General features: G+C 36.7%; 3 protein-coding genes across 3 annotated transcripts; all 3 read left to right on the top strand.

Moving 5' to 3' along the window:
• Positions 1-1,453: 1,453 nt before the first annotated feature.
• LOC133523868 (uncharacterized) lies at positions 1,454-2,134 on the top strand. Its single transcript, XM_061859620.1, has one exon. The coding sequence runs from the start codon at positions 1,454-1,456 to the stop codon at positions 2,132-2,134; it is 681 nt and encodes a 226-aa protein (XP_061715604.1).
• Positions 2,135-2,430: 296 nt separating this feature from the next.
• On the top strand, positions 2,431-5,128 carry LOC133523231 (laminin subunit beta-1-like). Its single transcript, XM_061858712.1, is given in 2 exon segments — positions 2,431-3,512; positions 3,515-5,128. Coding segments are annotated over 2 exon segments (1,110 nt in total). The 5' UTR covers positions 2,431-2,980; the 3' UTR covers positions 4,093-5,128.
• A 222-nt stretch (positions 5,129-5,350) lies between these two features.
• Positions 5,351-13,150, top strand: LOC133523233 (putative inositol monophosphatase 3). The gene is made up of 4 exons (XM_061858715.1): positions 5,351-5,984; positions 7,255-7,403; positions 7,606-7,753; positions 8,417-13,150. The coding sequence occupies exons 1-4, from the start codon at positions 5,489-5,491 to the stop codon at positions 8,629-8,631; spliced, it is 1,008 nt and encodes a 335-aa protein (XP_061714699.1). The 5' UTR covers positions 5,351-5,488; the 3' UTR covers positions 8,632-13,150.
• Positions 13,151-13,591: the final 441 nt, after the last annotated feature.

Genomic DNA, 13,591 nt, shown 5'->3' with positions numbered 1-13,591 from the left:
AAAGTCAATTACATACCTGGGACACACAATAAACGAAAAAGGCCTACATCCAATGCAAGATAAGGTCAACGACATTAAAAATAGTACACGACCTACAGATGTATCATCGCTCCGTACTTTTCTGGGAATGATTAATTATTACCAACAATTTATTCCCAATCTTGCTTCAAGACTAAATCCACTTTACAAGCTGTTGCAAAAAGATACCAAGTTTGTATGGTCAAAAGAATGTGAAAATATTTTTAATGAATTGAAAGAAGAGATATGTGGAGATAAAGTATTAATACCATTCCATGCCAACTTACAAGTGACACTTGCCACAGATGCATCCCCTACGGGATTTGGCGCGGTTTTATCGCACATTATGCCGGATAAGACTGAACGACCTATTGCTTTCGCGTCAAGATCCCTATCTAAAGCAGAAAAAGGGTACAGTCAGCTAGATAAAGAGGCGGCAGCACTGATATGGGGACTTAAGAAATTTTTCCAATACTGCTATGGACGAAAAATTACATTGATCATCGACAATCAACCATTAGCACGAATATTACACCCTGAAAAAGCGACACCTGCAACCACTGCCATTAGACTTGTACACTATGCGAACTTTTTAGCAGGTTTTGACTACAATATAAAGCTGAGAAAGACGACTGAACATGCAAATGCCGATTATTTTTCAAGACTACCTAATCCTACAGATACAGCAAAAGAGACACTTACAGATGATGACGCGTTTTACTTAAATCAGATTTCAGAGATACCAATAACCTTACAAGAAATAAAAAACGCTACAATGAAGGATCCAGAACTACAAAAACTATACTTGGATATACAGTCGGGTTCAGACGACCCTAACAGACTTCATGAATTCTCACTGCAAAATGGTTGCATTTTCTATGGGATAAGAATAGTCATTCCTAAGAAACTACAACCTCAAATATTAGAAAAACTTCATACGGCCCATACGGGTATTGTTAAAATGAAAGCTTTAGCCAGAAGCTATATTTGGTGGAAACATATTGACACAGACATTGAAAATACTGTTAAAAAATGCAAAATATGTTGTCTGATGCAGAAGAACCCTACCAAAGTACCAGTACATACCTGGGAATATCCGAAAGAGCCATGGAGCCGAGTACACGTAGACTATGCCGGACCATTTATGAACAATTACTTCTTTATTGTTGTGGATGCCTATACAAAGTGGTTAGAAGTAACACCAACAAATTCTATTACGGCTACAACAACAATAAATATTCTTAAAAAGTTATATACTACATTTGGCCTACCAATTACGCAAGTTTCAGACAACGGCAGACAGTTCCGGTCAGAAGAAATGCAAAGATTTCTCAAATCAAATGGAATCCAGGCTAAATTTACTGCTCCTTTTTATCCTTCGACGAATGGCCAAGCCGAAAGATATGTACAGACAGTAAAAAGAAAGCTGAAAGCAATGGCAAATGAAGAGGGTACATTACAAGACAAGCTATACAGATTTCTAATGATGTACAGGAAAACACCGAACAGTGCTACGGGTTTGAGCCCAGCAGAAATGATGTTTAAAAGATTATATAGAACGAGGATAGACTTAGTCAAGAGAGTACCAGAAATAAGGATGAAAAATGATAATGACGACAAGATTGTGAAAAAGGAATTCAAAAGAGGTGATAGAGTTCAGATAAGAATGTACGACAACAACAAGTGGAAATTAGGAACAATTACAGAAAGAAAAGGGAAACTTCACTACGAGGTCGAAGTAGAAGGAAAATTACATGAGAGACATACAGATCAAATTAAAAAGACGTCATGCAGCGGTGATGTTCCATACGTCTACTTACCCAGGCCAAGTTCACCGACTACAGAAACTACACCAATTCAACCGGACGTAGAAACAGCTGCGCCCATTAATCCTGAAGGTGTTCATGATGCCCAGAAGGTACCAAGCCCAAGTAAAAGGCAAAGTATCGTGTCTGACTCAATAACCTTACCCGTACCTACGGATATACAACCAGAATCTCAAACTTTAGAGAAACCATCGGAAGCTACATTGCACGAGACAGTTGAGATTCCTACAGAACCCGTACTGCGCCGCAGCTCAAGAAATAGAAAAGCACCAACACGCCTAAACCTCTAGCCTGAGCTTGATTCAATAACGAGGGAGAGTGTTAGGCCTTCATGGTTCATTCTATCTATGAATAGAAGACAATGTCATATTTGAATTGACTTGGATTATTGATTGAGCTATCAAATAAAACGCATAGAATATTTCGATATTATTATTTAATATAATTAGATATATAACAGTAGTTTTTAGGGTTTTTTTAGTTAGGTTTAGTTTTAGTTGTGTTATCATAATTTTATATATAATATATTGTTTATGGAATTTTAAAAAGCTAAATAATGTAAATGATTAAAAAAAAAAAAAAATGCTAATATATTTTTTTAAGCCGCATTTACCATTATTGATTTTTTTGGCGTATAGAATTTCCTGAATTTCGTACGGCAGTGTAGGCACTAAACCACAACGTCCAAGAGTTTAAAATTTATAGTTTGGCGATCTACGTTGCAATGACGATCTGGCGATGCCGTTAAATTTATTCGTAATGCTTTTAACAACAGCTGCGACTGCGTCATGTCATTGTCCCCAAAGAGCATATAATCACTACGTTCTGATTGTCCCATAAGATTTGTCATAATGTGAAATAAATGAATCAATGTTTGTGAGTAAAAAATACTTATCGAATTAATTTGCTTCTGCATTGAGGCGTGAAATGGAATTACAGAAATAGTCCTGAGAAACAACTAACTGGTACCTCAGACGTGCTTCAGAGTGGGTTCCTATTCCTACTGTACAATACCACAGGCGGTGTATATTATAATGCTACATTCAAGAAATAGAGAAATGGGATAAACAGCAGCCCCTAACAGAAATTCAGGGAAAGCGGCGTGACCGAGTTGGTTATCAACTCTTACTTTTGAAATGGTTCGACGATTGATTTTCGACTTAATTGTGTGTATTCTCATCGTCGCGGGCGAAGAATACGAGCGTGCACGTGAACGTCAACGCGCTCTTTTAAGACTTGACCGTAGTTGCGATCTCGGCTCCTGCTTTCCCGCCTCCGGGGACCTACTCATCGGTCGTGAAGACCGCCTCTCTGCTACGTCCACGTGTGGCACCTACAAACGCGAAAGATACTGTGGAAATACAGATTTGAGAAGAAAAACCTGGTTCTGGTGTGATTCCAGTGACGATACTGTCAACAATTTAAAATTAAACCATAGAATACATAACGTTATTTATAAATATTCTGGAACACGTGGCGAATCATGGTGGCAATCCGAGAATGGCAAAGAAAATGTTTCCATCCAATTGGATTTAGAAGCAGAATTCCATCTTAAGCAATTAATGTTACAGTTCAAAACATATTTACCAAGGGCCATGTTAGTAGAATTATCAACTGATTTTGGAAAAACATGGCGTGTATATCGTTATTTTGCCTACAACTGTACCGAATCTTTCCCGGAGTTCCGGAGATAAAAATCTCTTCGATAGAAGGTGTTTGCGAATCGCTATATTCTGGAGTTATACCATCAAGTGGCAGGACTGTTAACCTTAGATTTTTGCCGCAAGGTTCGTATTCCGAGGAATCAAAGAATTTTTTTCGCTCGACTAACCTTCGGATTAACTTTACACAACTTCATGCTTTTGCCTCAAATGGTGATATATTATACAATACTGACAATAAAGCGGCAATTGGAGATAAATATTACTATGCCATTAAAAAAATGACTGTTCTTGGTTCTTGTTTCTGTAATGGCCATGCAGCAAGATGTATGCCGTTATCCGGAAACGACTTAAATGATAACATGGTTTATGGTCGCTGTAAGTGCACTCATAATACGCTCGGAATAAATTGCCAACATTGTGATGATTTGTTCAATGATTTACCTTGGAAGCCAGCTGTTGGAAAGAGAACCAACGCGTGTAAAAAGTGTCCTTGTAATAATTACACTACAAAATGCCATTTTGATCGCGAACTTTATAATAAAAGTGGGAAAATACGTGGTGGTGTATGTGATAATGATAATTAACAATATAACACTACGGATATACATTACTTATTAAATTCCATAACCGCCAACCTCTGCCTACATATGTAAAGTCAATTTAAATGGTTTAAGGTGGAATAGATGCTGAAGTGGATTCTGGGACTTCAGCAGTACTTATCTGGATAGCTGTGAAAAAATGCATTTACAACAAGTTAGGAACGGTTACAAACCAAAGTTGCGCCCGTTTAATAATCATGTGTGCTTCTGTAAGGGTCATGTAACTGAAAGAAATTGCGATCAGTGTCTTCCCGAGTTTTAAGAACTGTCAACTATGACAATGGATTTTCACCCTGTACCCTGTGATCGATTGTGATCCAAACGGTGCTCTGGATATGAAATGTGATTCAATAATGTAAATGCCCACCAAATATTTTTTTTTATTTACTCTTTATTGCACAAAAGAAATATAAACGTACAAAAGGTGAACTTAACCAGTCAACCTTTAGGCAAAGCAGATGAGTTGTAGGCGGTGCAAAATCATGATATATAAAAAATACGTTAAGGCACTTTTAGGGACACAATACATACAGATATAAATAAAACACAGGCATAAACATATTTTATTATTATATTAAATAAACTTACAATATAATACAGTTTCCTGCAAAACTGTATGCACAGTTTGACTGCAGGCGCTAGTCTCTTATACTTTCATCTGATTTCACTTATTTCTTATACGTAATAAATGAAATCACTGAAAATGTACAAAACAGAAACACTAAGAAATTTCAGTAATGCCCGCAAAACACTCATTTAGGGAGTTTAATAAACGCAAACCTTTTACGTCAGAATGGCGGGTGGACCTTTTTAGTTAAATATCTTGTTTTAGGGAGGGGTACACTGGTTTCTATTAAAGGTAGGTATACTAGGTACACTGAAGTACACAGAACATACAATAGGTTTACAAATATTTCGTTGAAATTCGCTTAAGTCCATCCGCCATCCTGACACTCACATTTGTAAAGACTTAATAAACTTACCCATGAATAAGCTTAGCTGATTGTTTATTTACGAATACATATAACTAAATGGACAAATTCGATCCAAATCAATTGAATCCATTTAGTATCACTATTTGGATTTTTTTTTATCGATTTTGTTATATCGTCTATTTATTAGTAATAACTAGGTGGATAAACCTTTTATCTACTGACGGAAATGGCTCGACAGACTATTTTGCTAAGTGTACAACATCCTTTATCTTGTTGTTAAACATCCGGTAGTGTAAGCACAGTTTAACATCATAGACATTGAAGATTTGACATTTTGTATTTTTCGTTGTCAAAAACAGTAAATTTGATGAAATCCACTTATCACTACGTATCACAAGCAATAACAAAATTTGTATTTAAATGAATTAAACTTAAAGCGTTTCACAATGAATTTTGGTGGTACATTAAGAATTAATAAATTCGCTTGTTTCATATTAGGTTTTTTATTATTTCTAATAATTTATTGGCGATCCGGCGGTGCCACAGTGACTGATAAAAGTGATTTAGTGAATTTAAAACATTTGTTAAAAGCAGGTATTTTTGCGGCAGAGCGTGGTGGTAAGAGAGTTGTGAGTCAAAAGAATGGAGAATTAAACGTTCAGAGTAAAGGGAAGACGCAAGAGGGCGCGAACGATCCTGTAACGGACGCTGATTTCGCTTCGCACTGCGCTATGTATTACAGTTTGAAAAATACGTTTCCTAAGTTGTCCATAGTGTCGGAGGAGCATACGGGAGTGGCGGGCTGCAGTGACCAGGAGGCCATAGACTTGGAGAGTACGCCGGCGGGGCACGGTGTGATAGATTACATGTTTGATGAACTTGTTTACATTAAGGATGTGACTGTTTGGATTGATCCGTTGGATGCTACGCAGGAGTACACAGGTACATTGTCTTATATTTTGAATTACTTTGCCTTATAAGAAATCAAAATTAAACATTTTACAGTACATATGGTGCTAATTTACCACACTTGTGCGGTAATTACTTTACGCGCCTATGTCGATAATTGAAAGGGCCATATGTACTGTAAAACGTTGTACAATACACATGCGAATAGGTAATTCGCAACTTGTGTCAATTTTTATTGCCCTTTCTGGGAATTTCCTACTTTTCACACTTGTATTACTAAAGTACTATTAAAGTTCAATATGGTATTATTAATGGTCAGATATTACTTGCTGAATCCTTTACTTAATACATAAAAGATTTTTTATTAGATACTTTTCACATGTCATATGCTTTCTTTGTAAAAATATATTTAAAGCCAAGTGCTTAACTGCTTAATCTTTCATTTACAATATTGTCATTTTCTAATAGTCAAACAACAAAAGTTGTGATAATAAAATGTTATATAAAAAATACTAACATTAAATCATAATTTTTTATATCTAAAAACTTGTTGAGTTGAACCATATCCATAACCATAAGGTAATGTACTATTTACGATACAAGTGTGAAGAATAGGAAATTCGCAACAAGTGGTGATAAATTAAAACATGACCAAAGGTTGTAACCCAACACAAGTTGCAGAATATAAATTAGGTATTTATTTATGTAGCATTTCAAAATAGAATCATATACAAATAAAATATACATTTACAGAAAAGAAAACATAGGATTTTCTTTAAATGAACATCTTAAATTACTACTAACCTAACCTAAATATCAAACACACTACTCTATAACTTCACTCCGTGACCCCTCAATGCAAAAGTACCCATGACGCTCGCTGCGTTGCCACCTTGAATGGCTATAGATAACCCTTGCATTACGAAGGTCCCTGAGTGAGGATCCAACCCTCTCTCTCGCATGTGTCTCCCCACTTCCTCGAAAAAGGCCTTGGCCTCGGTACACCAGCACCCAGCGGTTTCTACAGCAAGCGGTACAAATAAATAGTTCACAAGGACCTCATATTTCTCCCGACCGCAGCCTACTACCTATTTCAAATTACCTATTTGCACATGTATGCATGTATAACCATTTTATAGTACATATGGCCCTTTAGCTTTTCTACATAGTTATGTAATATGCTAATTATCACACTAGTTTGGTAAAGTAGCACCATATCTACTGTAAAGTTTGCTTAAAATCAAATGTTAACTCTTTTTCAGTGTGTATGATGTGCAGTAGTTTTTCTAATCTTGTTTCACAGAGGGTCTTTACCAGTATGTGACCACCATGATGTGCGTGGCCATTAAAGGAGTGCCGGTTATTGGAGTTATACACTATCCATTTACTCCGCGCACCTACTGGGGATGGTACACCAAGCGGACCTCAGACAATATACCCAGTGTGGCCCATGTAAGTTTTGTTTCAAAATATTGTCTTCAATGAGAGTGATAGTTATTCATGAAATATAACTATGACAGATTTATTCATGTTTATATATGTATGTATGGATGTAAACACTTTATTGTACATAAGGGACAGGTAAAGGTACGATAAAAAAACATATGTTGGCAATGTACAAAGGTTGTGACTTTAAAAAGTGCTCAAATTTCAGAAGGAAGAAAACAAGAACCAGCCCACCGTGGTGGTGTCTCGTTCGCACCCGGGTAAAGTGACGGAGACAGCGAAAAAGGTTTTTGGTGATAAAACCACTGTCATCCCGGCAGCTGGCGCTGGGTACAAAGTCATGACTGTTGTCAATGGTAATGATTATTTATTTATTTTGTGGGCCGCAGACTAAACGTCAAATACAAATCTTTGTACAGTCGCAATCAGATATATCGCAGCGGCCAGGGTACTCAAAAATATCTAAACCCGCACTCTATCGCCTTGACAATAGAGGCGTGTTCAGATATTTATGAGCACCTTGGCCGCTTTGATATATCTGGTGACCTTGCAATCCGGAGGTCGCGGGTTCAAACCCCGGCTCGTACCAATGAGTTTTTCCGAACTTATGTACGAAATATCATTTTATATTTACCAGTCGCTTTTCGGTGAGGGAAAACATCGTGAGGAAACCGGACTAATCCCAGCAAGGCCTAGTTTACCCTCTGGGTTAGAAGGTCAGATGGCAGTCGCTTTCGTAAAAACTAGTGCCTACGCCAAATCTTAGGATTAGTTGTCAAGCGGACCCCAGGCTCCCATGAGCCGTTGCAAAAATGCCAGGACAACGCAAGGAAGAAGACATGGGACATGTTGGTGAAATGACGAAAATAGGGTAGTTCACGTTATGACCATCATCATCATTTCAGCCAATAAGTCCGTAATCGGGTATAAAGCCTCCCGAAGAATCTCCACAAGCATCGCTCCATAATACCAGTATTTATTCAGGACATATAAATATATGCTTTATCTTTGTCCCACAGGCACCTACGACATCTACCTCCACACGTCCGTCATCAAGAAATGGGATCTCTGCGCCGGCGACGCCATCATCAAGTCCGTCGACGGCAAGATGACCACCACCAGGGGCGACGCCGTCGACTACTCGCCCGGAGAAGTCAAAGTGACAGACGGAGTCCTAGTCTCCAGGTACGACCATGAGTATTACTTGAGTAAGATTCCAGTTTTAGCGCCTTGAGTGCCAAAGTGTTAGGGCTCCATTAGAACCAATTTTTGAACCGTTATTAGACCGCGTGTCTCTTTACGTGTCTATGTTTCGTTAACTGTTTACTATCAGGCAAGTATACTTGTTTGCGGTCAACATGGTTTTAATAAAAGGGTGAATCTACTTTTTTTGTTTTGTTATCCTGTCCCGTTGTCCAAGGGACAACAGTGGCACAGTTTGTTTGAAGAGACGTTGTATGCCGTTCTATTAACATGCTTAGTAGGGGGCCCATTATGGACATTGGTTATAACGACCACAAAAACGCAAGTTTAATACATTTAAGTACCATAAAATCAGTATTTCAATGAACTTTTGTCCCCTGGACAACTAATCGTAACCATGGCAACGAGTGACGCTAAAAAGTTGATTCTCCCAAAAACCTTGAGTCCGCAGCAAGCTCGGTTCTCCATACGAACGTAGTCACACTCTCATTTTATAACGACTAAATATTTTAGATTGCTTTGAAACTTTGTACTTACAATAGGATAAGGTAGATCTATGCCAAATAACACTAGACCCTACTCATAGTGTTGTGTTCCTGCCGGTGAGTAAGGTTGCCAGAGCTCAACGAGGGGGTGTTAGGGTCGGCAACGCGCAAGTAACTTCTCTGGATTTGCAGGCGTACATAGGCTACGGAGACTGCTTACCATCAGGCGGGCCGTATGCTTGTTTGCCACCGACGTAGTATTAAAAAAAATGCCTGTAATTAGTTTATGTAGTTACATCTTATAAAACAAAAGAGCAAAAACATTATGTCAATGTAAGGTAGAAGTACTAGTGCTCGACGCTGCACTAGTACTCGACATGGGCACTTTATGTCAAAGTGACAAGGATTAAGTTCGAATACAGAAAAATCTTCGTTGTTCAAATTTAACCTGTATTTCCATGAAATAAAGTGCCCATGTCGGTGACTAGTGCAGCGTCGAGCATCGGTCATTACAACCCAAAACGTAGTTTTAAAATGAGAAGGAAACTCCGTTTGTATAGGAAGGTGAAATTCGGCCGAGCTTGCTGCGGTCTCTTAAGAGCTGTGGTGCAAACTGCTCACACATTTTGATGTCCGCTTATCAGTACCCCTAGTGTAAATTTGATCGACATCATAACGTGACGAACGCGTTTGCGTTAAGTCTCATTTTGTATAGGATTTTGAGTTTCCAAAACGTCTCGCTTGGCGCGCTCTTTCTAAATCCAATACAAAATGAAACTAAACGCAAACGCGTACGTCACGTTCCGAAATCGAATTTATTTACACTAGGGGTACTGGTAGTCCCTTTTTGCCACATTGTTTTTTTTTGTTCAGGGAAAGTGCATTAAGTCTAATGATTTTCGGTCACTATTTTGACAAAAACTGTATATGTATGATTGTGTTACGAATGTGGATTGGTTATTTTTATAAAATTGTGTATCTGGAAAAAAACTTCTTATTGTAAGTATTTTTGAAAATAATCCCCATTTTCAAAAGTAAAATAAAAAGTTGTCTTCTGCTTAAGGTCCTATGTACATTACAATCCCAATGTAATGTAACCTTTCTTAAAACAATTTATTTCGAATTTTTATTATTAATAGATTTTTGAACAATTTTAATCTGATATTCCAATTAACATAAAAAAGTACATAGGCAATAATTAGACTATAATTAAGTTAAATTTTATTTTGTGTTGTAAATGAAATCGAATATTAATTTTTTGCTATATAATTTTATACAATGTTATAAAATGTATTTATTTATTATCTTTAATATTGAAAATGGCGAGTGGCGAGTCTCAAATTCCGAAATGGTAGGTATCATAGTTGTATAAATACTTAGGCGCAGTAGACGTGTTTGCATTTTTCGTCTTATCCTCTTAAGGCCCAGCCATAGAAATGAAAAATCCAAAATTTGCCACTGGAATTTGAACCTATAGTGCACGGAATACAGTTGATTTTATTTTGTTTGAAAATTGCATGAAACAAAACAAATGCAACTCTGTCCTAATTGAATATGATTTAAATTTAATCGAACTGAATAAGTCCTATTGGTAGGACCTTGGGCCTTACGAGGTTATAACAAAATTGTAAGGTGCAAAAGTGTAAATATAAGTCCTTTGAAAACGGTAGTTTAATAATTACTTTGATCTAACCTTAAAACTGAATGTCCATATTTATTATTTATTTATACTCAAGAAAACCGGTTCAAATAAACTTATGTTTGTTGTGTATTTTTTTTCAGAAAGGTTGAATGTCCCTAGCATAAATTAATATTCATTCATTCAAATAATAGCAATACTTTTAAAGGCCAGTCCAGACGCATCAATTTTTCACAATCTCATTAAATTGTCATTTTAATTGTGTTGGGTCGGACGCAAACATGAAATTGGCTCGCCAATTTCCACTTCCGATCCGATTGTAAAATTGTGACCGATCAAATCAGGAGGTGTGAGAAACAAATTTTCGACACCATCAATCGAAAATTGGTGATTAGGTGAGATTAACGCCAATTTAATTTCTGATCAAATTGACAATTTGGTTGTCCCGGACTGGCCTTAACATTGGTGAACCTTATGTCTTTGGAATAAGGTTTACGAATTATCAGTTCTGTTCGACAGTTAGGCGCATGGCTCACTGCATCCGATTAGTCGCACCGAAGTTTTAGCGTGACAACGTGTATTAAAGCGGGAAGCATTCTGCCATGCGCCTAAAAGTAGACTAATCCATAATGAAACACTTTCTATTCACGCTGGCCAGTTATTATGTCTGAAACTATTATTTGTAATGAACAAATTTTGGTAGCATATTCTGACCTTTTCCGGGCATAGTACGTTTTATCGACCACATACGTGCCAATAGATTTTGAACTCTAGTATTCCGATTTAAGGTTCAAATTAGATTGCACTTTCGGGAAATGTGACTTGTCTTCAAATGAAATTATCAAATTTTTTGGGAACACGTTGTAAATTGGTGCGGCCTGGGAAAGGGAATTATTTGTAATTAACCTTTTCGCCGCCACGTGAATGAAGTAATAAAGTGACATCAACACCACGTCAAAAATTGCTGGCATGCAATCCTGACCAAAACCACGACTTTATATGAAGTCGTGGCGTGTGGGGCACGAAATGTACTGACTTTATATCAAGTTAATGGCGGCGAGAAGGTAAAACCATTTGTAAACTAACTATAGTTTGTCAAAAGACTATCTCATTTGAAACATAGACAGAGAGAATCATACTATCTTTGTCTTACATTAGTACTAGCACCGAAAAGAAAACGATGAGTATAGTTTTATTTGTTCTTTTTTACTGACAAATTGGTTTGACCAACTATACTTTGTAATGTACTTATTTGGTAGCATATTACTAAGATGTTTTCTAAATAATAAATCTGTCAATTAAAATAGTATTTTCATAAAAAAAAAATGTAGATTGTAGAACATTAGGACTTCCTTATAGGTATGTAGGTATAGGGCTGTGAAAAAAATATGTCAAAATCAAATATATATTCTACTTACCCCTTTAACTTAAAATTAAATTAATTGCTAAAACACTTGTAGTAAACGTCAACCCATAAGGCTTTCTCGAAACTTATGTACCTACGAAAAATATTTTTCATTACACATGCTCGTAAAAGGTGTTATTAAACGTAGGCGATGCAGTTCGTAAATACTAAAATGCTCGCAAATTCTACATTTTGATCTATTAGGGCTGTAATGTACGTCCGAAATTAGGCATAAGTTTTTTTCCCCAGAAGTGTGATGAAAAACATTGTGTGCCACAGGGGGTACAGGAATTACGTATTCGTGTTAATTAAGCCCTCGCATTCGAGCTTCAATTCACACTCGTCCGTAAATTTTTGTTTTTGTATGTGGACTTCCAGGACAGGGCTGGTTACATAAAGTGTGATTCGCAAAAATTTTTAACAGGGTTGTAGCCTAAATTGGTTGTGGGAAAATTTTAGACGTACGTACAATTTAAAAACTAAAAATTCACATATTACTGTAACTTTATACATTAACTATTAATTTATTTAATGCCTGTTCCAGCGGCAATTCTTGTAGTTTGTACTTGTAGTTGGGTACTTTCGATCCAGTGCCGCGGAGAGCGTGTTAAATTTACCTGTATAATGAATTAAAATAAAATAAAAAATATATAAAAAAAATATATATTATAGGACATTATTACACAAATTGACTAAGTCCTACAGTAAGCTCAATAAGGCTTGTGTTGAGGGTACTTAGACAACGATATATATAATATATAAATATTTATAAATACTTAAATACATAGAAGACACCCATGACTCAGGAACAAATATCCATGCTCATCACACGAATAAATGCCCTTAACAGGATTTGAACCCGGGACCATCGGCTTCATAGGCAGGGTCACTACCCACTAGGCCAGACCGGTCGTCAATGATTTAATGTTTTATTCTTTTATATTGTTATTTTTTGTGAACGAAATTATTACTTGTAAATAGATTAGCGTAAGATTTTAATTGAAGTAAATTATTCTACTTATATATGGGTTTTATTTGATCCTTTCACGTCACAGATACCTAAAAGCGAATTACTGTATACAGGATAATTCGAGAGTCGTGAGCAGGATCAAGCCTGCGTATTCAGTAAGTTACAAGCACCTGTACCCCTAGTGTAAATATTTTCGACAGCGAAACGTGACGTACGCGTTTGCGTTAAGTGTCATTTTGTATGAGATTTTTGACTTTCCAAAACGTCCCGCTTGGCGCGCTGTTCAAAAACCCATACAAAATGAGACTTAACGCAAACGCGTACGTCACGTTTCGCTATCGACTAAATTTACACTAGGGGTACTGGTTACTTTTGAAAAATCGTATCTCGCTCAAGTGTGACATTTTATTTTCTTTATAATCAAAGTGCTCTCGTAAAACGGTTAAAGAGGTTTTATCTTTGTTAATTAAGCGTTGTAGGGTATCCATGATT

Source organism: Cydia pomonella, chromosome 12 (assembly GCF_033807575.1).
Source record: "Cydia pomonella isolate Wapato2018A chromosome 12, ilCydPomo1, whole genome shotgun sequence".
NCBI lineage: Eukaryota > Metazoa > Arthropoda > Insecta > Lepidoptera > Tortricidae > Cydia > Cydia pomonella.
The sequence above is the reverse complement of the archived record's forward strand: the minus strand, read 5'-3'. Positions and strand labels throughout refer to the sequence as shown.